The 25,680-nt window shown below is 39.4% G+C and overlaps 1 protein-coding gene and 1 non-coding gene across 4 annotated transcripts in view; both read left to right on the top strand.

Annotated features, from left to right (window-relative positions):
- Positions 1-20,696, top strand: part of RNF103 (ring finger protein 103) — a 35,234-nt gene extending 14,538 nt beyond the window's left edge. The window contains exons 3-6 of one of the 3 annotated variants that reach the window (XM_036262482.1): positions 2,471-2,586; positions 11,948-12,167; positions 19,331-19,433; positions 20,129-20,696. In XM_036262482.1, the coding sequence (XP_036118375.1) occupies positions 2,471-2,586; positions 11,948-12,167; positions 19,331-19,426 (432 nt within the window). In that variant the 3' untranslated portion in view covers positions 19,427-19,433; positions 20,129-20,696. Of the gene's footprint in view, positions 1-2,470; positions 2,587-11,947; positions 14,223-19,330; positions 19,434-20,128 lie in introns of those variants that run through there. The other 2 variants (XM_036262481.1, XM_036262480.1) reach the window with 2 other exon arrangements.
- A 4,503-nt stretch (positions 20,697-25,199) lies between these two features.
- On the top strand, positions 25,200-25,306 carry LOC118631337. Its single transcript, XR_004959808.1, has one exon. It is a non-coding gene; the product is annotated as a U6 spliceosomal RNA (small nuclear RNA).
- Positions 25,307-25,680: the final 374 nt, after the last annotated feature.

The following is a 25,680-nucleotide window of genomic DNA, read 5'->3' as shown; positions in this document are numbered from 1 at the left end:
CTTGCTTGATCTCCCTTATTCTTCAAGTAAAATTTGTACAGCACCTTTGGACCATGGAAAAATGTGAAAGATAAGGACTTACATGTAAAGTTCAGAAAGAGCTTTCATCTACTAAGACCATGTCCTCAAATTGCCCTCTTTCTGGTTACCTCAACCATGTGAGCATTTAAATATTAACTCGTGTCTCCTTCAATAAGGCCATTTATTGTCACTAAAAAGTACTAACAAAATCATTTGTTTATGCCCTTAGTTGTGTATTTATTAAGCATCAAAATTATGTTACCAAATGTTACATATGCATGTATGTCTCTGTAGGTATACAGATGATAATATAAATGGTATATGGCAGGGTTTATTGGACTGTTGGCACATAAAGTGTCATTTGTCACTACCATGTGCTCTCTCTCCTCATGTTGCCCTCAGAATTTGTTAGACTTCTAGCAGAGGGGCCACAGATGAGGTAGGTAGCTTGTACCATCTCCGCCTCTCCCTGGGAGTTGACTGTTGGCACTCATTTCACACACACCCCTTGGAGTTTCACTTCCTGGAGGCTTTGTGAACATGAAAATAGCCCTTCCTTCCAGAAAGATTAGAGGCCCTCAGAGTATTGTGTTGTAATTTTGAATTAAATAGTACTAGTAATATAGCATTCCTGAAAAAAAACTTGGCATATATACACCTGGGCTTAACATAAATCAAACAGATGTTTTCATGAAGACTTTTTTTTGGCTTTCCTTTCAGTTCCCATTTAGTTATTTTTGTTTTTGTTTTTGTTGTTTATTGTTTTTCTTAATACTCACCCGAGAAAATGTTTTTATTGGTTTTTAGAGAGAGAGAGAGAGAGAGAGATAAACATACATGGTTTTGTGGCCTCCTGTTTTCGCCCCAACTGGGGCTCAAACCCATAACCTAAGGATGTGCCCTGACCAGGAATGGAACTTGCCATCTTTTTTTTTTCTTCTGGTGTTCGGGACAACACTCCAACCAACTGAGCCAGAGCTATGTTGTTGTTGTTGTTTGTTTCTGTTTTTATTTATTTATTTTGTTAATCTTCACTCGATGGTGTTTTCCCAAGATTTGTAGAAAGAATAGGAGGGAGGGAAAGAGAGAAATATTAATTGGTTGCCTCCTACACAACCCTGACCAGGGCTGGGGAGTGAATCTGCAACCTAGATACATGCCCTTGACCAGAATTGAACCATGGTCTGCTGAGCCAAATCGGCTAGGACTATGTTTTGTTTTAGATAGATAGATAGATAGATAGATAGATAGGTGGTTTTTACTGGTGTTTCTTGAAAATCTGCCTTCCTTCAAAGGAGAAAGATTAGGGAATAAAGGGAAAAGGTGTTAACTATTAGAAAGGCTAAGAAAAAAGTCATTACATATTTTGAACGCTAACTCACTTAGGTTAATTTAGTTTTTTGTGTCTTTTTTTAATCCTCACCCGAGGGCATTTTTGCATATCTCTTCAGATAGAGCAGGAGGGAGAGAAGGAGGAAAAGAGAGAGAGAAACATCGATGTGAGAGAGACACATCAAGTGGTTGCCACCCACAGGACCCCAACCAGGGCCGGGGACAAACTGCAATCAAGGTATGTGCCCTTAGCGGGAATCGAACCCAGGACTCCAGTCCGCAGGCTGAACCTCTAACCGCTGAGCCATACTGGCCAGGGCTAGTTTTTTGTTTTTGTTTATGCTTTTTATTGATTTTTTTTTTTTTTTTGGTATGTGCCCCTAGTGGGAACCAAACTCAGGACTCTCTGGTCTGCAGGCCAATGCTCCAACCACTGAGCCAAACCGGCTAGGGCTGTTTTTCTTTTTAAAATATATTTTTCTTCTCCCAGTCCTATTTGTGCTTGAAAGCTATCTGCAAATTTAAAGTAAAAGTTCAAAAATGTACAATTTGTTATAGTAATTCTTTTTATAGGACCTTTCATGATTGTTATGAAAGGACCATGCAAGTAGTAGTACTGATTTTAGTCAAAGCATAGTTTAATAAGAAACATGTGTTTGACTCTTGGTTCTATAATTATACTTTTAGAAATGAAATTTGGACTTGTCAAACCCATGTGATAATTTTTAAGTAAGCTTTATTTGGATTATTTTTTTTAATTTTCAGAGCAGAGAAATGATTCCACAGACCATTTTCTTAACCCTGTGTAACTTAATTCTAGAGAACAGGTCACATGGTGGAAAAGGGATGTGGCTAGCTTTTTAATATAACTTTGACTCCCCTTCTGTGTAACTGCCACAGAGTGTGGGAGTTGAATGTAATGTATTCAGTATTTTAAGTTTTTGCCAGTTGAACAGTTACCCCTTCTACAAGAATTGCAATGATAATATGATGATAGTAAAGAAGAACTGGGAACAAACAGAATATCTTTTTCAAAAAAGTGAAGTTATGTTATAAATGGTTGGTTTGACTCTATTTTAAGTGATTAAAGTTTCTGTTTTTCTTTTGTGGGGAATAGGTCATAGCAAACGACAGAAGTCCCTTAGTGGGTAAAATCCACTGGGAGAAAATGGTGAAAAAGGTGTCAAGATTTGGAATACGGACAGGCACTTTTAACTGTTCCAGTGACCCCAGGTAAGTGGATGAGGCAATTCTTAGAATCTGAATTTTGATCAGAATTTTTAAAAATAAAGACAGTGTATTAGATGCCTTTTTTAAATGAAGGCTAATTACAACATTTAGCACACTGTTAGTTATGCAGGTGCTTGGTTAATAGTTTTTGATAAACTGGCAGTTGTTACTTTCTCTCTGAAAATTTTATTTTCTCTCTGATTCTTCTGTGTTTTATCTAGTGGGGGTGACTCTTAATTGCATGTCTTCAGTCCTTTTTGTTTTGTTTGTCTTTCCCAGAGATTTCACATTTATGGCTTTAGGTGACAGCTTTGTTCTGACCTAAATCTTCTATAATTGTGATCTCTGGTTTGCGTTTTGCCACTTATTTCATCTGCCCTACAACTATCCCTAATACATTCTGTTCCCTAAACCTAGTGTCCAAATTCAGATTCATCCTTTTTCTTTAATAAACCATATGCCCTTTCTACATTTCCTTTTCTGTCTTTTATTATTTGTTTTTTCTGTTTTCTCAGACAAGAATCCTTGCAGGAATTTTTGTTTTTCTTTTTGTCAACATCTCCAGTATTTAGTCTGTCAAATGATTTCTTGTTTTTTTATTCCATTATTTTTTATAATGTATTTATTTTAATTTCTAGTGCCACCAAGTTATAACTTAAATTCATCTCTTCACTTAATTATTCAATAAATATTTTTTTTTATCCTCACCCAAGGACACTTTTTTGATATTTTGTTCAATAGAGAGAGGGAGGGAGAGAGAGAAAGAAACAGCGACATGAAAGGGACACATCGAGTGGTTGCCACCTGCACGACCAACCAGGGCTGGGGACAAACTGCAACCGAGGTGCGTGCCCTTAGCGGGAACCGAACTGGGACTCCCTGGTCCACGGGCCAACGCTCTAACTGCTGAGCCAAACTGGCCAGGGCTCAATAAATATTAAATAAAAGATTAGCACGCATAGCATATTTTACTTAGTGCTGAGGACGGGACATGTGATATGTATGCAGAAACCACTATAACATTAGGTCATTTCTAATGTAGGAAGATAGGCCTGACTTAGATTTCTGTTCTTTATTTGTGGCCATAATGGAAAACCTATTAGCTGTAGAAAACTCTCCTACGCCACTGCTACACCTCAGAATTTCCTGCCTTTGTCCTTTAGGCCCATGTCTGCTTCAGTTCTTACTCTCCTTGTTTTGTTCACTTGTAATGTGGGGTGAGAGCTGTTGTAGCAGGACTCCCTGAGAGCTGGGGATAAGAAGAGAAGTTCTTATATCTCCTAACTCATATTTAGTCTCCTCATCTACCCACAAAGCTTCATTCTCATTTTCACCACAGAACCTTGATCATATTTCAGCGCCTTTTGTTGAAATGTCCAAGATAGCCTAAGTGCTAATGTTCTTATGGAAAAAAATCGTTCTTATATCTGTCCTTTGTTTACCAAAAATAGTTGCTTTTGGTCTGGTCCCATCATCCCCAGAGTCTAATGGAAAGATCTTTTTTTACCCCACTGGTGAGTGCAATATCAGAACAAATAAATGATAGTGCTGGTATTTTGAGATATTTTCAAATTATGCCAAAAATTAGTATTTTATTGAAAAATATTCAGAATTGATTTTTTAAAATCAATGAATAAATAATACATTTCAACACAGCAACTTATAAATATATTGGAAAATATAATGTAAAAACAAATGTACAAAAATGTAAAGGTTAAACACATATTACAACCTAATATAAGTTGTTAGATAACATTACTGAAGAGTTCCAAAATAAAGTAAGCACAACATAAAACGACGATAATCTATTAAGCATGGGAACCTGAAGGAAATAGTTTCATTTTTGGAGGGTGTAATCTTATAGAGCAAATGTATCAGAAGAGTCATAATTGAGGCCAGTGGATATTTTTTATAATTTTCTTTTTTTTTTCTTTATTGAGAGAGGAAGGGAGAGGGGAAGAGAGATAGAAACATTGATGACAAAGAACATCAATTGGCTGCCTCCTGCATGCCTCCCACTGGGGATTTGGCCCACAACCTGGGCATGTGCCCTGACCAGGAATCGAACTGGCAACCTCTTGGTGCATGGGTTGATGCTCAATCACTGAACCACACCGGCCAGGCGAGACCAGTGGATTTTATTGCAAAATTTTCTAGCTTCTTTTGGAAAAACTCTTTTTGACTCTATACTAGCTGAGGAATGGTGAAGATACATATAAGCTACCTCTGTATGTTTTCCTCTAAATCCTTTCGCTTCAAATAATCCCACCTCTTATTTATGATGTAAGATATTTTTTTTCTATCTTTTTTATTTAATTAATTTATTTTTGTTACAGATGTTTCTCCTTTCCCCTCACTGATACGCCCCTCCCACACCCTCCTTGCCCTGTCCCCAGCTTTATTGTCCATGTCCATTGTTCATGCATACATGCATATGAGTTCTGTGGTTTATCCCCACCCCCACCCCCTCTTCTGGGGATTGTCAGTCTGTACCCCACTTCCACGTCTCTGGGACTACCCCGTCCCTCAGACTGTGATGTTCATTATATTCCACAAATAAGTGAGATCATGTGATATTTGTCTTTCACTGCTTGGCTTGTTTCGCTTTTTCTTTTTCTTTTTTGGTTAATCCTCACCTGAGGATATTTTTCCATTGATTTCTAGATAGACTGGGGGGGGGGGGCGCGGAGAAAGAAACCTCAATGTGAGAGAGACACATGGATTGGTTGCCTCCTGCACAACCCCAACCAGGGCCAAGGATCAAACCCCCCAATCTTCAGTCCACAGGCTGACACTCTAACCACTAAGAAACTGGCCAGGGTGAGATTTTTTATTTTTATTTTTTACTGTTTCTTACCAGTTGGTTTTATTCTTGTCTGCTGTAGGGGAAAACAGTTTTTCTTCCTCAAGAGCACACTTGAATAGTTTTGCATATTTGATGCACACATTTCTCTTTCTGGTTTCTTTCTTAGTAACCAGAATCACTTTTTTTATTGTTGAGAATATTACAGATGTCCCCCATTTTTCCCACTTCCACCCTCTCCCACCCCATCTCAGGCTTTTACCTGTCTATTGTCTGTGTTCATGGATTATGCATATATGCATGTAAGTTCTTTGATTAATCTTACTTCCAGTTCTCCTTCCCACTTTCCCTCTGAGATCTGTCAGTCTGTCCTTGCTTTCATGCCTGTAGATCTATTTTGTTTGGCAATTTATTTTCTTCCTTAGATTCCACATATAAGTGAGATCATGGGATGTTTGTCTTTTTCTGACTGGCTTATTTCACTTAGCGTAGTACTCTCCAGGTTTATCCATGCTTTCTCAAAGGGTAAGAGATCCTTTTTTTACAGCTGCATAGTGTTCCATTGTGTAAATGTACCACTGCTTTTTTTTTTTTTTTTCTTTGTTGATTTGAGAGAGAGAGGAAAGGAGAGGGAGAGAGAGAGAAGAAACATCAATGAGAGAGAGCATCCATTGGCCACATCCTGCATGCCCTCCCCTGGGGATTGGGCCCACAATCTGGGCATGTGCCCTGTCCAGGAATCAAACTAGCGACTTCCTGGTGCATAGGTTGATGCTCAAACACTGAGCCACATCCGTTGGGCACCACAGCTTTTTTATCCACTTGTCTACTGGTGGACACTTGGGCTGTTTCCAGATCTTAACTATTGTAAATAATGCTGCTATGAACATAGGGGTGCATATATTCTTTTTGATTGGAAGAGATATTTTTTGAGCAGCGTTTTGCTTTTTTGTTGATTGTAGCTATCTATAACTTTTTATAAAAAACATTTTTAGCCCTGGCCCATTTGGCTCAGCTGTTAGAGCCTTGGACTAAGGGGTCTCAGGTTCAATTCCTGGTCAAGGGCACATACCTGGGTTTTAAGTTCAATCCCCAACCTCAGTTGGGGTCGTGGGGGAGGCAACTAATCTGTGTCTCTCACATCTACGTTTCTTTCTCTCTTTCTCTCCCCCCCTCCCGCTTCCTCCCTCCCTTCCACTCTACCTAAAAATCAATGGAAAAATATCCTCAGGTGAGGATTTTTTTTTAAAAAGCACTTTTAACTTATCTTTATAATTCATCACAAAGATGAAGATTTTGATGCATAGTTACTTGTATCAGTTTCAGTATTTTCATGTTCACATTGCCTTTTATTTTGAAAGTCTTCCAACTAGAGTAAGAACTGTTCTTGCTGTGGAAGCTGTACTTAGGGTTATTTTTTTTCTTCTTTTGAGGATTATGGAGATATAGAAAAACAAAATCATTAGAAGAACTAGCCAGGGAATAGTGTTACTCAGCAAGTGTTTTAATCATATTTTGAATAATTGAGTCATCATTTTGATCTCAGATTTTTAAAAACACCAGTACTCTACTGCCCCGTCTGTGTTGCTTTCTTTGCTGTATTTCCTTCTCTGGGTGGCCTCCAGGACAGCCTCCTCCAGTGTGCCAGTCCCATTGTACAGCAGTACTTTCTTGACCTGTTTCACCCCCATACGACTGTTCAGGACCACTACTTCTGAGCAGTGTCTGACTCCATCCATGACAGGAGTTTTAATTTTTTTTTTTTTTATCCTCACCCGAGGACATTTTTCCATTTTTTGTTCAGGTAGACTGGGAGGGAGGGAGAAGAACAGAGACAGAGAGAGAAACATCGATGTGAAAGGAACACATCGAGTGGCTGCCACCCGCACGACCGACCAGGGCCGGGGACAAACTGCAACCGAGGTACGCGCCCTTAGTGGGAACCAAACCCGGGTCTCTCAGGACCACAGGCCGACGCTCTAACTGCTGAGCCAAACCGGCCAGGGCAACAGGAGTTTTAATTATTTTTTACCTGAGTATCCAGTTTGCCTGGTCATAGTTCCTCTCATTCCTCAAACAAGCAGTCTAGCTCAGGTGACTGTACCATTCAGGTCTGTTCTCTGCTCTCTTTTTTTAGAGAGAGTAGAAAGTGAAGTGGGTGTATATCTTCAGGGGTTGTAGAGATTAGGGGTAGTGAAGGGCCAGATGGAGGACATTGGAATTACAGGAAGCTGAGTGGTAAACGGGCCAGGGGAGGGGTTTATGGTGAGAGTATCAGGATTGGGGGCCCGTGGAATAGAGTACGCAGGGAAGGAGAGATTGGAGGAAGGGCCAGGAAAGCCAAGGAGGCCAATGACTTCATCTGAAGAAATAGCATTATATAAACAGAAGACCAAGTTTAAATATAGCATGCCACACCAGTAACGGGAGTACCAAAACTCACAAGTCATGTTTTCTATCATTTTTAGTCTTCAAATTCTCTTAGAGATCTCAAAAGATTCACTTTAAAAACTAGAGTATAGCCCTGGCCGGTTTTGCTCAGTGGTTAGAGCGTCAGCCCGCGGTCTGGAGAGACCCGGGTTCAGTTCCCACTAAGGGGCACGTACCTCGGTTGCAGTTTGTCCCAGGCCCTGATTGGGGTTGTGCGGGTGGCAACCAGTCAATGTGTGTCTCTCACATCGATGTTTCTCTCTCTCTTCCTCCCTCTCTCCCTCTCGCTCTATGAATGCAAAAAGTGTCCTCAGGTGAGGATTACAAAAAAAACTAGAGTATATTTTCATGGTATTGTTACTTAATTTATTTAGACTTTTAAAAAACTTTCTCTAAATTGGCAGTAAAAGTTTTATATAGATAAAAGGTAATATAACATTCTTAAAAATAATATATACATTAGCCTTTATTTCTGTTTTAGCAGAATATGATATACTTTATTTGTGTTTTGGATTTCTTCAGAACAGCAGTCTGGTGTTTTAGAAGTATTAGAGTATTTTCAAGTCTGGACACGATTTAATTTGAAAGATACATGATAATATATAGAGGTTTTTTTCCTGGCTATTCTTAAATTTCATCTGTAATGATTAACCTTAAAACTATCACTTAGTCCAGCCAGTGTGGCTCAGTGGTTGAGCCTCGACCCATGCACCAAGAGGTTGCTGGTTCGATTCCCAGTCAGGACACATGCCCAGTATGTGGGCCCAGTTCCTGGTGGGGGGCGTGCAGGAGGCGGCCAGTCGATGTTCTCTCTCATCGATGTTTCTATCTCTCCCTCTCCCTTCCTCTCTCTCTAAAATCAATAAAGGAAAAAAAACTAAAAAACTATCACTTAGCTCTGAACTAAAAAGAAAGCACATAGTACATTTGTTTTCTTAAATGAAAAAAATAAAATACATTGAAACTGCCTGTTATACAGACTAAGGTTTTCTATCAGAAGGACTGTCATTCAATTTATAACACAATCAGAAGCCAAATATTCTCTGACGTGGTTTCAAAGATAAAAAGAATGACCAAGAGTAGAAATGTGTCATCATAAATATCATATGCCATTAAAAAAATAAAACTAGCCCTGGTCGGTTTGGCCCAGCAGTTAGAGCATTGGCCTGTGGACCGGAGGGTCCAGGGTTCAGTTCCCGCTAAGGGCACATACCTCAATTGCAGTTTGTCCCTGGCATTGGTTGGGGTTGTGTGGGTGACGGCCACTCAGTGTGTTTCTCTCACGTCAATGTTTCTCTCTTCTTCCCTCTCTCCCTACCACTCTGTCTGAAGATAAATGCAAAAATGTCCTCAGATGAGGATAAAAAAACAAACAAAAAAACCTGTTTAAAGATATTTGAGATGTAGGCAGTTATCTTGTTATGCATTTAACTTGTTGATTTTGGGGGTGGGGGGTAAAAATAGAATTAATGGCAATGAATTATAATTTTGCATTAGACACATTAAGGGATAGAAAAGATTTTATTTTTTAGGATATATAATTCTAAAACCATTCCAGTTAAAGCAATATTGATTTTAATGGAATCTTATCTTGTTAAGGAAATGAATCAACTCAACAAGAAGCTGAGTTGTAATCTGTGATTCTGAGTCATCCAGATCATTTCCCAGAGTCATCACTAACCTTGTCTTTATGGTGGAACATGTTGTCTTTATTACCATCCACTTACAGATCTTTAACAAACAAAATGTCTCAACAGACGGTTGTTTGTACTAAAAAAAAGTATCTGCACGGTAGATTTCACCCCAAACTTTATTGAGATAAATTTACATAGCATAAAATTCCACAGGGTAGGTTTTTTTTCAGGGGGAGTACAGATATATATAAACATTTATATATAAAATACACTTTTTTTTTTTAATCCTCACCCAAGGACACTTTTCCATTTTTTGTTCAGATAGAGAGGAAGACAGAGAGAGAGAGAGAGAAACATCGACGTGAAAGGGACACATTGAGTGGTTGCCACCCGCACAGCCAACCAGGGCTGGGGACAAACTGCAACTGAAGTACGTGCACCTAGTGGGAACCGAACCCGGATCTCTGGACCGCAGCTGACGCTCTAACCGCTGAGCCAAACTGGCCAGGGCTAAAATACACTTTTTTTTTTAAAGAAAATTATTTCATTTATAATCTCACCACTGTACTACACAGCCATTTTTATTATTCAGTGTTCCCTTTCATTTGTCGTCTAGACTTTTAGGGAGAGAAGGATGTCACAAATATAGAAAGAATCAGTCCCGTTCAGTAGGATTAGAGTCATGACTCTACTGGGTAAATCTACAGATTACTTAATTTAATTTTATTTATTTATGCATTGTTTTGTTAATCCTCACGCAAGGATATTTTCCCATTGATTTTTAGAAAGTGGAAGGGAGGAAATGAAAGAGAGAGGGAGAGAGAGAGAAACATTGATGTGAGAGAGACACAGTGATTAGTTGCCCTCCCACATACACCCCAACGGGGGCTGAGGACGGAAACTGCAACCCAGTTACATGCCCTTGACCAGAATTGAACCTGAGACCTTTTGGTGCTCAGGCCAAGCTCTATCCACGGAGTCTCACCAGCCATGGCAAATGATGTAATTTTAGATAATTCTTCTGTACTTACTCTGTTATAAGATGGGGTCATTATTGGCCTGAATCTCTTCTTAGTCTGAAAACTTACTTTGTTTTCTCTGTGTTAAATACTCCTCATCATTATCTTCACTAAAGAGATGAGAGACTGCCCTGGCCAGTGTTGTTCAGTGGTTAGAGTGTTGGCCCAAACACTGAAGGTTGAATCCTCGGCCCCCGTCTCTCTAAAAAATCAATGGAAAAACTATCCTCAAGTGAGGATTAAAAAAAATAATAATAAGAGACTACAAAACAATATAGAACTTGCTCTTTTCTACATGAGCTTTTGTGCACATTAGCCAGTGTGCATCAGGCATTGTGGTGGGTGTTTGGTTAATAAATGGTTACAGCTTGGCTCCTATGTCAGAGTGCTTGCATTCAAGCTAGGGCTCTGTGTAGGATAATCTATTTCCTTCTCTCTTCTTTGCTCATCTGAATCTTACCATTCTTCAAGATCTAGTTTAGTTCCCAAACCTTTCATGAAATCTTTACCAGTTCAAACTTTCAATGATATTTCTCTTTTGAACTTTTTCTTAAACTTATTTAGTAATGGAATATGTACAGTTTTGTTTTTGTTTCGTTTTTTTATCCTCACCCGAGGACATTTTTTCATTTTTTGTTCAGATAGAGTGGGAGGGAGAGAGAGGAAGAGAGAGAGAGAAACATCGACGTGAAAGGGACACATCGTGTGGCTGCCACCCGCACAACCCAACCAGGGCCAGGGACAAACTGCAACTGAGGTACATTCTCCTTGTGGAGACCGAACCCAGGTCTCTCTGGACCGCAGGCCGATGCTCTAACCGCTGAGCCATACTGGCCAGGGCAGAATATGTACAGTTTTATACTTGTTTTGTTTCCTTAGTAGGAGTCTAAATTGCTGTTGAGCAGGAATTATTTTTCAGTTATCTTTTGGATCTTACTGACATTAATGCAGTAGTACATTCATGATAGATGCTGACGTATTTGCTGATTCCCTTGACTTTTCTTAAAAAAAGACATAAAACAAAAAAAACTACAGAAAGAAAACTTGCAGTACAAACTGCAAGATATGGGTGGTACTACTTTTTTTTTTTATCCTCACTGAGGACATTTTTCCATTTTTTGTTCAGATAGAGTGGGAGGGAGGAAGAGAGAGAGAGAGAAACGTCGATGTGAAAGGGACACATCGAGTGGTTGCCACCTGCACAACTCAACCAGGGCTGGGGACAAACTGCAACCAAGGTATGCGCCCTTAGCGGGAACCAAACCCCAGTCTCTCTGGACTACAGGCTGAGCCAAACCGCCCAGGGCTGGTGGTACTACTTTTGATTTTGTAGAGGTTATTTGGTTTGGGGGAGAGGGTATCTTTCAAGTGCTAAAGAAATTTGTCAGGGGAAGACAGATTGTTTGCACAACAGTGAGGAAGAGGAAACCAGCTCATCTAGCAGCCCAGCTGTTTACTTACAGTTTACTTTCTTATAGATACTGCAAGAGGAGAGGCTGGGTACGATCTACACTCATCATGTCTGTTCCACAAACAAGTACTTCTAAAGGGAAAGTCATGCTTAAAGAATACAGTGGGCGCAAGATTGAAGTAGAGCACATTTTCAAGTGGATAACTACTCATGCAGCTTCTCGGATCAAAACCATTTATAATGCTGAACATTTAAAAGAAGAATGGAATAAAAGTGATCAATATTGGGTAAAAATATACCTGTTTGCAAACCTTGACCAACCCCCAGCTTTTTTCTCTGCACTAAGTATAAAGTTTACTGGAAGAGTTGAGTTTATTTTTGTTAATGTGGAAAATTGGGACAACAGGAGTTATATGACAGATATTGGTGTATATAACATGCCATCATACATACTTAGAACTCCTGAAGGAATTTACAGATATGGCAATCACACAGGTGAATTTATATCTCTTCAGGCCATGGATTCATTTTTGCGCTCATTACAACCTGAAGTAAATGATTTGTTTGTTTTGAGCTTGGTTTTAGTTAATCTTATGGCTTGGATGGACTTATTTATCACACAAGGAGCTACCATAAAGAGATTTGTGGTTCTCATAAGCACTTTAGGAACATATAATTCTCTATTAATTATTTCCTGGCTACCGGTGTTGGGCTTTTTACAGCTCCCTTACTTAGATAGCTTTTATGAATATAGCTTAAAATTGTTGAGATATTCCAATACAACCACACTGGCTTCATGGGTAAGGGCAGACTGGATGTTTTATTCTTCACACCCAGCCCTGTTTCTCAGTACATACCTTGGACATGGTTTACTAATTGATTACTTTGAGAAGAAGAGACGTCGCAACAACAACAATGATGAAGTCAATGCCAATAACTTAGAGTGGTTATCAAGTCTGTGGGATTGGTACACCAGCTACCTCTTCCACCCAATTGCTTCTTTTCAGAACTTCCCTGTGGAATCTGATTGGGATGAAGACCCTGACTTATACTTGGAGCGATTAGCTTTCCCTGACCTTTGGCTTCACCCTTTGATGCCAACTGATTACATAAAAAACTTGCCAATGTGGCAATTTAAGTGTCTGGGAGTCCATTCTGAAGAGGAAATGTCAGAGGGTTCTCATGATACTGAAAATGACTCAGACATTGAGAGCACAGACACTTTTAGCAATGAGAAACAAGTATTTGAAGATAAACAAAGCATAGTTCACAGTTCTCTAGGAAGAGCAAGTCACTGTGGTGCTAAAGCTTGTTCATGTGCCAATAATTATTGTCAGACCAGCCCATGCGAAAGGAAGGGGAGGTCATATGGATCATATAACACTAATGAAGATATGGAACCTGATTGGTTAACTTGGCCTGCTGATATGCTGCACTGTACTGAATGTGTTGTTTGTCTAGAGAATTTTGAAAATGGATGTTTGCTAATGGGATTGCCTTGTGGTCATGTGTTCCATCAGAATTGCATTGCGATGTGGTTGGCAGGGGGCCGACACTGTTGCCCTGTTTGCCGGTGGCCTTCTTATAAAAAAAAGGAGCCATATGCACAACATCAGCCCTTGTCAAATGATGTCCCATCTTAACCATGTGCAATTTGTCCTTTATAAGCTTTGAGTATCTTCAGCTTGCCTTTTTAATGTTAGTCACAATGTTTTTGTGGTTTGAAATTTAGTTTAATGTTAGTGCAGTGACAGGAAGTACACATTATGCTAATGTTGATGACAATTATTTGGTTGCCTGTGTGTCAATTGAATGCATACTTAATTATAAAGATTTTTATTTACAGCATTGGCAATTGAGAAGTTAATGTTTTTTGTAAGCACAAAAGAAGTATAGAAATTTATCCTAGCAAGACTTTATAAAGTAGGATCAAATTCTGATGGAACTGAGAGTTTCTTATCCTAAATGTTTCCTCCCTTTTTACAATCTCTGTCCAGCATCTCTTGGTTAAATAATGTATGCTCTGAGATATGAAATTAAAACAGATCTATGAAATAAATTATTTTAAAACCAGAAGATTACAGCTTTTCCATTGTTAAATTGTTTTTGATAAGGCATCTGAATTTTATAAGCATTTTATTGATTTGTTAGTTTCACAAGTAAGTCAAACATGATTCTTGACTCACATAAGGGGGAAAAATACAAAAATTATATTGCTAACACTGGCCAGAGGTGATGTTAGTCTGTCTTTTAGGTTGGTTAGCTTTAATGGGAAGGAATTCTATGGTGAGCTTATTTTAAGTATTACGTAATTTAAGAGTATTTAGCATATTCAGCTAAATAAAATTAACTATGGCAATTAGCCACATATAGTTTACACTATTATCTTTTTCCTGACTTTTTGTTTTAAAAAATTTCAAAACTACAGAGACATTGGAAATGGGACAATGATCATGCATTTCTCTACTTCACTAAGCGTTTATATTCTGTTACATTTGCTTGCTTTCTGTCTTCTATGTGTATAGTTATCTTTTTTTTATCCCTATGTTTTTTCTCTTTATCTTGATCCCTTTGAAAATAAATTGTAATCTTCATGATGCTTTATGGCTAAATGTATCACTACATATCTCCCAAGAACAAGGGCTCTTTTTTTTTTAAACATAACCACCATACTCAATAAATTCAACATTGATTCAATAATATCTAGTACATAATCTGTATTCCCCATTTGCTCTCAAAATATTTTTTGTGTCTTTATGTGTGTTAGTGAATTCAGGCAAGGTTTATGCAGTGATTTTAATCTTCCATTTCATTCTTTCCTCTAGAGCTGTTCCTCTGCCTTTTTTTAATTTTAATTTTTAATTTATTTTTTTAATATCTTAACTAATACCAACATTAAAATTTTTTTTTAATATTGATTTTTACAGAGAAAAGAAGTAGGGGGTGGGGAGAGAAACATCGATATGAGAGCAACATCAATCAGTTGCCTCTTGCATGTGCGCCAGCCGGGGATTGAATTAGAAACCTAGACGTGTGCCTGGACCAGGAATTGAACCTGCCACATTCCAGTTCACAGGAAGACACTCCAACTTAGCCACACCAGCCAGGGCTAATACTAACATTTTTGAAGAGTACAGCCTAAGTTGGCTTATAAAATATTCTGTATTCTGGGTTTGTCTGAATGTTTCTTCATGATTAGATTTAAATTAAAGATTTTGCCTAGATTAAACATACTTCTCTTTTGCTTCACATCAGGAGACATGTGATGTCTGTCTGTCTCATTTTATAATTAAGAAAGAACTTACAAGGCCATGTAAATATGCTGTTTGTCAATAATCTTTAATTCAATGGTTTTAATATCCATTGATGGTTGTTAACCTGAATCAGTTATAAAATAGGAGTTTAACATGGAGATTTCCTAATTTCACCCTTTATTCTACATTTATTAACTAGCATTTTTTAAATTATTTTTTAATTTTTAAAAATCTTTATTGTTGAATGTAGAATGTATTACAGATGTTCCACATTTTCCCCCCATTGACCCCCTCCTCCTCACTCCCGCCCCCCTCCCACCTTTTCCCATACTATTGTCTGTGTCCATTGGTTATGCATATAAGTTCTTTGGTTTATTTCTTCCCACCCACCCCCCCCAACCCCTTTCCCTTTGAGGTTTGTCAGTCTAGCAATGAATTTGTACTTCTTAATCTCTTCACCTTTTTCACCCATTCCCCCAACCCCCCTCCCATCTGGCAACCAACAAAATGTTCTCTGTATCTATGAGAATGTTTCTGTTCTACCTGTTCATTTTGTTTGTAGATTCCATTGTTGATAGATATGTATTCATTGCCATTTTGTTTGTTCATATATTTTATCTTTTTCTTCAAAAAGACCCTTCATCATTTCATATAACAACGGTTTGGTGGTGATGAACTCCTTTAACTTTTTCTTGTCTGGGAATGTCTTTATATGGCCATCAATTCTAAATGACAGCTTTGCAGGATAGAGTAATCTTGGTTGTAGATTCTTGCTTTTCATCACTCTGAATATTTCTTGCCACTCCTTTCTGGCCTGCATAGCTTCTTTTGAAAAATTATCTGACAGCCTTATGGGAACTCCCTTGTAGGTAACTAGCTGCCTTTCTCTTGCTGCTTTTAAGATTCTCTCTTTGTCTTGAACCTTTTGCATTTTGATGATGATGTGTCTTGGTGTGGGCCTCTTGGGGTTCATCTTGTTTGGGACTCTGTGTGCTTCCTGGACTTGTATGTCTGTTTCCCTCACCAAGTTAGGAAAGTTTTCTACCACTATTGTTTCAAAGAGGTTTTTGATTTCTTGTTCTCAATCTTCTCCTTCCGGCACCCCCAAGATGCGAATGTTGGCACACTTGAAGTTGTCCCAGAGGCTCCTTACACTATCCTCATTTTCTTTGGATTCTTTTTTCTTTTTGCTGTTCTGATTGGGCATTTTTTGCTTCCTTATATTCCAAATCGATGGTTTGCTTCTTGGATTTACGTACTCTAGTATTAAATCTGTGTAAATTATTCTTTATTTCAGTTAATGCCTCCTTCAATTCTGACTGTGCATCCATAATTTCTGACTGGTCCTTTTTTATGCTCTTGAGGCCGTCACTAAGTTCATTGAGCATCCTTATAAGCAGTATTTTGAATTCAGCATCTGTTAGGTTGCTTATCTCCATTTCGCTTAGTTCTTTTATTGGGGCTTTGTTCTGTTCTTTCATTTGGGACCTATTTCTTTGTCTCCTCATTTTGGCTGCCTCCCTGTGTTTGTTTCTGTGTATTACTTAACGAGAGGTATGGGGCTAGCTGAGACCAGATGCTGCTCATTTGAAAGAATTTAGGAAAAATCTGAAGCAAGATCCAAGACAGACCAATCCTATGGTTAAGCAAGTGGCAACAGCTTGGGTGGGCCTGAAAGTGGGGTGGGGTGGGGCGGGGCGGGGCCTCAGGGAGTCACCAGGGCGGGGCTACCAGTGTGAGTCAGGTTGCTGGAATCCCAGATATGGTGGCTGTCTGCCTCCCCAGGGAGGGGCTCACCAAAGGAACAAAGGCCTCTGACAGTACGTTTGTCCTGGAGAAAGCCCCCTCTCCAGCCCTCGCTCCAGTGCCAAACAGCTCAGTTCTTCCCTGTATGTCTCTGGTGCCCCTCGAGCTGCCTCCCCTCCCAGCTTAGAGGGAGAGAGTCCAATAAGTCCGTGCGCGGGCCCTTTAAGGAGTTGCCTGGGGCTCCAGCCGCTTCAGCTTCCCTGAGCCTCAGTTCCTGCTGGTTTTTCCAGCCAGAAGTTATGGGGACTTCTCTTCCTGGCACTGGAACCCTGAGTGGGGCACCTGTTGTGGGACGGGGACCCCTCAGTCTTCAGGAAGGACCTTCCCAGCCGAGGTATCCTGCTGATTTTTATCCGTCACACGTGGGTGTGGGACCAGCCCGTCTCGCCACTGGCTCTCGGGCCTTCACCCTTCTGCCCCTCCTCCCAGTCTCGATGTGGCTGCTGCTTTAATTCCGTAGTTGTAGGACTTTCATTCAGGATGATTTCAGGCGGTTTTGAATGATGGTTGTTCTGTAGTTTAGGTGTAACTTTGTTGTGGTTGTGGGAGGACGGATACCGTGTTTACCTACCCGCCATATTGACCAGAAGTCCAACTAGCATTTTTTTTTTTAGTGTGAAGAAGAGCTTTCTAGTTTCCACCTCGCTTTCTCTCATACTTTTGAATATTATTGTGGACTCACAGATTCTTTTTATATTCGATATGTCAAAATGCATTATTCTTTTTGATGTTCAAATCATCCCAAATTTGGTGAGAGCCCCTCCTGTTGATATGTTCCTTTCAGTCTTGAAGTTCTTCCTTGCTATTTGATGCAAGGTGTTTCAGGCTCCCTTTGCAGTTTCCTTTGCCCAGCCATGTAATCAAGCCATTCCTTAAAAAGATTCAAGTTTAGCCCTGGCCGGTTTGGCTCAGCGGTTAGAGCGTCGGCCTGCGGTCCAGAGAGACCTGGGTTCAGCCCCCGCTGAGGGCGCGTACCTTGGTTGCAGTTTGTCCCCGGCCCTGGGTGGGTCATGTGGGTGGCAACCACTCAATGTGTCCCTTTCTTTTTTTTTTTTTTTTTTTTATCCTCACCCGAGGACATTTTTCCATTTTTTGTACAGATAGAGTGGGAGGGAGAGAGAGAGAGAAACCTCGACATGAAGGGACACATCGAGTGGCTGCCACCCGCACTACCAACCAGGGCCGAGGACAAACTGCAACCAAAGTACGTGCCCCTAGTGGGAACCGAACTCGGGTCCCTCCGGACCGCAGGCCGACGCTCTAACCGCTGAGCCAATCCGGCCAGGGCTCAATGTGTCCCTTTCACATTGATGTTCTCTCTCTCCCCCTCCCTCTCTATCTGAACAAAAAATGGAAAAATGTCCTCGGGTGAGGATTAAAAAAAAAAAGCAAGTTTCATGGTAGACTTTTATTGACTGCCCCTCAAAATGGTAAGAAAAAATGTTTATTCTGGGTCACTAGCAGAAGTATTTCTTTTCTTCATGGTGCATTCAGCCTCATTTTCATAAACTAATGGGAACAGTAAGACTAGCAGTTACTTTTAATATTTGGGAGGGTTTCTTTGTTTTTGTTTTTAAATATGTTTCTTTTATTTTTTTCTGTATTGATTTTGAGAGAGAGAGGAAGGGAGAGAGAGATAGAAACATTGATGAGAGAGAACATCAATTGGCTGCCTCCTGCGTGCCCCTCACTGGGGATCAGGCTCACAACCTGGGCGTGTTCCCTGACCAGGAATCGAACTGGCAACCTCTTGGTGCATGGGTCGATGCTCAACCTCTGAGCCACACTGGCCTGGCTAAATATGTTTTTTTATTGATTTTTTATAGACAGGGAGAGATAGAAACATCAATGTGAGAGAGAAACATCAATCGGCTGCCTCCTGCACGCCCCTCACTGGGGATCAAGCCCACAACCCAGGCATGTGCCCTGACCGGGAATCAAACCAGGACCTTTCAGTCCATGGGACGATGCTCAATCCATTGAGCCACACCAACTGGGCTGGGAGCTTTATTGAAGTGTTGAAAAGGCTCTGGCCAGTTTGGCTCAGCAGTTAGAGCATCGGCCCACAAACCAGAGAGTCCTGGGTTCAGTTCCCACTAAGGGCATGTACCTTGGTTGCGGTTTGTTCCTGGCCCCAGTTGGGATCGTGTGGCAACCACTCAATGTGTCTCTCTCACATGGATGTTTCTCTCTCTTCCTTTCTCCCTCACACTCTATCTGAAGATAAATGAAAAAAAAAAAAAAAAAAAGTGTTGAAAAGGCTAATAATGCTCCTTGTGCTCTAATTTTCCTTTTGGGAAAAAACAACAACAACAATCATATTATTGTAGATGTTAGCATTACCCAGAGTTCCACCATTGGTACACTGCTCTTTTCTCTCTTGTATTCAGGATGTCCCAAATCGACATGTCCAGGCAAAGGCCTGTCCTCAGGTCTTCAGTTTTATATACAGCTGTCTGCCGTCTGCTTGTCCTGGATGTTTTTAAGTACTCAGTAAGTCTCAAACAGCTTTTCGTTCTCTCTCTCCCCTCAGTCCTCTCATGGTCCTGATTTCAGTTAATGGGTCATATACATATAATATTGTCCATTATAAAATGTATGCGTAAGTATGGACATTTTTTTTTTAATTCTCACCCAAGGATATTTCTGCATTTATCTTCAGACAGAGTGGGACGGAGAGAGAAAGAGAAAGAGAGAGAAACATCAGTGTGAGAGCAACACCTCCACTGGTTGCCTCCTGCATGACCCCAACCAGGGCCTGGGACAAACCGCAACCGATTTATGTGCCGTTGGCTGGAATCGAACCTGCGACTCCCTGGTCCGTAGGCCGACGCTCTAACTGCTGAGCCAAACTGGCCAGGGCAAGTATGGACATTTTAAAAGGCAATTAAAATTTTTCCTTCATCCCTGAGCACACCACACTTTCGAGACTACTAGCCTAGAAGTTAAACCAATCTCTTTAACACTGGCTTTCAAGCTCTTCATAATCCGTTAATGGCCCACAATCTTAGACTTATTGGGACACTCTGCTTGTCACTCCAGGGCCATGCTCTAATTTTTCTCTGCTTTGTGCTTTGCTATAAACCCTCTGCGTGGTATTCTTACTCCTTCCTCTCTGCTTTGTCTAGCTAGATCCTTCTTTCTCCAGAAATTTTACATCTCCTACCCACCTTCTTGTTCCCCAACAGGCTTATAAAGAGGCAAAGATACCTTTACAGTGAAAACTCAAGCAGCTGTCATGTGATCAAATTTAGCATCACCAACAGTGGAGCAAACTGATATGTGCCCTTCTACTATATCAGAGAAACCTTGCTGTTTCCTGGTGTGTTCCCCTCTTCCTATATCCCAGGGATACCTTGTACATGCCTGTCATACTTAATTGTATTGTACTAAGACTGCATGTTCTTTGTTTGTTTTTAGTGAACTCCTTTAAGGTAGGAACTGGACTTTATTCATCTAAATATCCACAGTCATGGTATAAACTAGAGATGATACCTTTTGAATGTTAGACATGCAATAAAAATGTTACAATGAGATCAGAGAGAAAATAATTGCCAGAGGTTCAGGTCTCCAGGGAAGCTTGACTCATCCCTTAATTGTTAAGCATAGCAAGTAATGCTTTTATCAGATTTTCCTGGAGGTGGAGAATTGAAGGAAATAGTCAGGTTGACAGACTCTAAACTTGAACTGTGTTTAAAAAGAAAGTTTAAATTCTTAGAGCAACTTACTTGAATTCCAAGTATGTGGGTTTTGTAGTTACTGAACTCCACGATAACTGTAATTGTAGGACACATTATTGTTCTGCTCAAGAGTTTTTCTTGTCTAATTATTTCTTGTGTAAGTCTTGTTTCTTTAAGCCATGAGTAATGCTAGAATCTATTGTTATATATTTAACATATTAGATTCAGAGTAGATAGTGGTGCCTTGAATTTTTAAAATCTAGTTTAATTTTTCCCTTTACCAAATTTTTTACCACCCATGTAGTAATGTAGGTAAATAGTGCAGTGTAGAAAAAGATAAAATAAGCCCTGGCCGTATGCTCAGTGTTTAGAGTGTTGGCCCATAGACCGAAGGATTTCAGGTTTGATTTGAGGTCAAGGGCATGTATCTGGGTTGCAGGTTTGATCCCCAGCCCTGGCTAGGGTCATGAGGGAGGCAACCAATCGATGTGGCTCTTTCACATGGATGTCTCTCTCTCTCCCTCTCTCCCTTCCATGGAAAAATATCCTCAGGAGAGGATTAACAACAACAACAAAAATAAGACATATTTTTAGTACTCATTTGTAGTGACAAAGATACCAATATTTTTGGCCTGCTTCAAGACAAAAATTATACTTTTTCCCCCTATAGTCACATACTTCTTTTCATCTCTTCTTTATTTTATTTATTTATTTATTTTTTTTTATCCTCACCCGAGGACATTTTTCCATTTTTTGTTCAGGTAGAGTGGGAGGGAGAGAGAGGAACAGAGAGAGAGAGAGAAACATCGACGTGAAAGGGACACATCGAGTGGCTGCCACCCGCACAACCGACCAGGGCCGGGGACAAACTGCAACCCAGGTACGCGCCCCTAGCGGGAACCGAACCCGGGTCTCTCAGGACCGCAGGCCAACGCTCTAACCGCTGAGCCAAACCGGCCAGGGCTCATCTCTTCTTTAGATTATTTCAGTGCCTAGAAGATTATTCATGTAATCTTTCTCCTTGCTCCCACATATTCCCCTTGGCTCTTTTATTATTCTTTAAAACTCTACTAAAAGGGACCAATGGTAGAAAGAGGTGAAGTGTTGGGTCCTTTTTGCTGTTGAATCTGATAAAAAAAAATTTAGAGTAAAAAAATGGAAATTTAATTGTTAAAATTATAGTTTTTAGTCATCTGTGCTTTAACCATTCTATTCTTGTTCTTTATTGTCAATAATTTAAGTATATTGATTTATGATCAACTTACGCTATTACTTTGTATCTTCATTTTTTTAAATATTATCTTTTCACCAAAGTTTTTATTGTTTCATATATAGTAGATCATTTTACTTCCTAATATACCTGTGCAACAGAACAGAAGGAATTCCCACTTAATAGGTGATCAGAACTCAGGATAACCAAGATAGTTGAAGATGTGACTGGGACACAGCTTTCAAGTTTGAATGTCCTCAGGGCCCAGGGAAACAGAGTTTGAGTAAGGAGTGGTGGGGGCAACCGTGTGTATGCTCCACCTAAAGTCTCTGGATAAGATTTTATCTATTGCTCAGGGCTCTTTCTACCATATTTTCACTTAGAAGTGTGTTTGTGGGAAAGACAACTATAGGAAAATGCCTTTTGTCAAAATTATGTTATCTTTTATTGCTGGTGCTAAATTGCATACTTGTTATTGTCAAGTTCTCTTAGTTTATGTGCATAATGGGATAATAGGTTCTTTGCATTATGTATTAAACAACTAGAGCTTGAATATTCTTATTTACAGTCTTTTAAAGTATACTCTTAGGATTGACATAGAATATACCTAACTGAATGTATACTATATTTAATAATGAAGAGCAAAAGTAAGCTTAAGAATAGAAAGGCACCCATAGACATGTAAAAATTCAGAAACTAGTGTTTTCTTTTTTTGTTTGTTGTTTATTTTTGCTTATTCAAGCTTTATTGAGATATAATTGAAATATTGCATTGTGTAAGTTGAATGTGTACAATGTGTTGAGTTGATATATTTATATATTGCAATAAGATTACCACTGTAGCATTAGCTAACAACTCCATCACATCATTACCATTTCTATTTTTGTGCTGAGAACATTTAAGAACTACTCTATTAGCAACTTTGCATTATGTATATAATACAAAATTGCTAACTACAATCACAGTGCTGTGCATTACATCCCCAAATGTATTCATCTTCTAACTGTAAGTTTTTACTCTTTGACCATCTCTTTATTTCTGCCTTTGGATTCCACATAGAAGTGATATCATCCAGTTTTGTCTTTCTCTGTCTCGTTTTATTTAGCATAATGCCCTCAAGGTCCATGCATGTGTCACAAATGGAAATATTTCCTTCTTTCTCACAGTTGAATAATAGTCTGTGGTCTATATCTATATCTATATCTATATCCATATATATATATATATATATATATATATATATAGAGAGAGAGAGAGAGAGAGAGAGATACTGTGTCTTCTTCCTCCATTCATCAGTTGGACACCTAATATTTTCTCATAAGCATCTACTAAATGGATGAGAGCCATGTAGAAGCCTACTCAGAGAAAATGTGTTCATACTTTACATAGAATTTTAATGGGTTTAGTGATCTAGCTTCCTAGTCTATAGAACAGAAGCTCCATGTAAAGAGATTATGGAGTTGGGGTGGAGCCTGCCAAAGGTAGGCCAGTGAAAGAACGTATTGTTACAATCGTTTGATAGTAAGGGGTAAAAGTACTAAGGGGGACAGGAGGAGAGAGCAAAACAAAAACAGTAGTTTGTGGCCAGAGGGTGCAATGACAAATGATTTACTGAGAGGATATCACTGTCTTGCCAACTCTGTGTCATCACAGAAAATATTATACCAGTACTATTTGCACAAGAAGTCAGGAAAATTCATTTTATTATATTCGAAATTGTTAACTTGAAAACGTTTTAACAAAGTGAAAATTTCTGCTTCTTGAAACATTCATTTAGGGGAACAGAAATCGTGTTCCTTGTCTCCCTTATAAAAAGTTAATGCGTAACAGTCTTACTTGTTTTGCCATAAACCATGCCATCGGTTTTATGATAGAAAAATGACTTGCATACATAGTATATATCTACTCAATATCACAATCGTTAGTAAAACCCCATGCTCTTATTATTTGGTAATGTACTTTGAGACCATTGTCTATCTGTCGATAAAGCAGAATCTGTGACATGGTTCCACAGGGGTAACTTATCTGGAGTTTTGTGAAGTCCTTTCACAAAGATAAAGTAGGGTTTCAGACAGAGCAAAAGTGATATTAGAACTCTGATATTTTCAAGGCTCCTTCCGTGTTTATTGTTTAAATGCTCTCTGTTTAGTTTTACTTAATTCCTGAGCCAAGTAGCTAAAACAACAGGTTTCTGGAACAAAATATCTCAAGCTGACTCTTGGCTTTGTTGCCAGAGGCTTGTATAGAAGACGCCTCTTAAAATGCCAAGCACAGCAATATCTTAGGCTTTTAAAAGAGTATTGTTCAAATTATTTATCAGTATTAAATATGGTAGACTGTGACCAATTTTTTTTTTTTTTTTTTTTTTTTTGATTTTTAGAGAGGGAGGGAGAAAGAGATAGAAACATTGATGAGAGAGAACATTGATTGCATGCCCCCCACTGGGGATTGGGCCCATAACCTGGGAACGTGTGCTGACTGGGAATTGAACCAGCGACCTCTTGGTGCCTGGGTTGACGCTCAACCACTGAGTCACTGTGACCAGTTTTGATGTACATTGCTCTACTTTGCTTTAAAGCGCCTCATTTTGACCCTGGCCAGTTTGGCTTTGCAGTTAGAGCATCGGCCCTCAGATCGAGAATCATGTTTTCAATTCCAGGCCCTGGTCAGTGTCGTGTAGGAGGCAACCAATCGTTGTCTCTCTTATGTTGATGTTTCTCTCTCTCTCTCTCTCTCTATCTCTCTCTCTCTCTCTCTCCCTCCCTCTCCCTCCCTCCATGCCTCCCTTCTGCTCTCTTTGGAAATCAATGGAAGGATATTTTTGGGTGAGGATTATCAACAACGAAAAGAAAAGAAAAGAAATAAATAATAATAAAACACTTCGTTTTGTTTGATGAGAAAAAAAAAGAATGTAGTTCTTATAGTTTTCCTGTTTAAAATAATAGAATCTAAATGTCGGAAGCACAGGCCATTTTCTCCAGTCTTTTGCCTTAATTTAGATTGTTGATGTCCCTGTTATGACTGAATTGGCACATTAATCATCTAACAAAAAGCATTCTGCAATTGCAAAGTCTATAAACAGTCCACCTGCCAGAATCCACAGAAAATCATGCAGTTAACTGGCAATGTAGCAACAGCAGGTACCGGAAGCCAAGATTTGGACACTTAGTTGGACCCTTTCCCTGGCACCACCTTTGGGAAAGAGAATGAATTAGGAGTTTATCTGTTGAAAAAGCTGGTCTTAACATAACCTACTTGATTTGAACTATAAATAAACATTTACATTTATTCATCCAACTGATGCATATTTAACCAAGATTTTTATGTAGAGGGAAACCTGTGAACTGTAAGATATTAAAGACCAGTCTCGTGCTTGCTTCGGCAGCACATATACTAAAATTGGAACGATACAGAGAAGATTAGCATGGCCCCTGCGCAAGGATGACACGCAAATTCGTGAAGCGTTCCATATTTTTATCAATAGATGCCGAAAAAACCTTCGACAAAATCCAGCATCCATTTCTGATAAAAATGCTCAGCAATGTGGGAATAGAGGGATCATATGTAGACATAATAAAGGCCATATATGAAAGACCTACAGCCAACATCATTCAATGGGCAAAAACTAAAAGCATTGCCCTTAAGAACAGGAACAAGGCAAGGATGCCCACTTTCGCCACTCTTATTTAACATAGTACTGGAAGTCTTAGCTACAGCAGTCAGACAGGAAGAAAAAATAAAAGGGATCCAAATTGGAAAGGAGAATGTGAAACTGTCATTATTCGCTGATGACATGATACTATACGTAGAAAACCCCAAAGACTCCATCAGAAATTTACTAGACTTAATA

This window comes from Molossus molossus, unplaced genomic scaffold (genome assembly GCF_014108415.1).
Source record: "Molossus molossus isolate mMolMol1 unplaced genomic scaffold, mMolMol1.p scaffold_m16_p_15, whole genome shotgun sequence".
In the NCBI taxonomy this organism is placed as follows: domain Eukaryota; kingdom Metazoa; phylum Chordata; class Mammalia; order Chiroptera; family Molossidae; genus Molossus; species Molossus molossus.
This window is presented reverse-complemented; position numbering and strand designations above follow the sequence as displayed.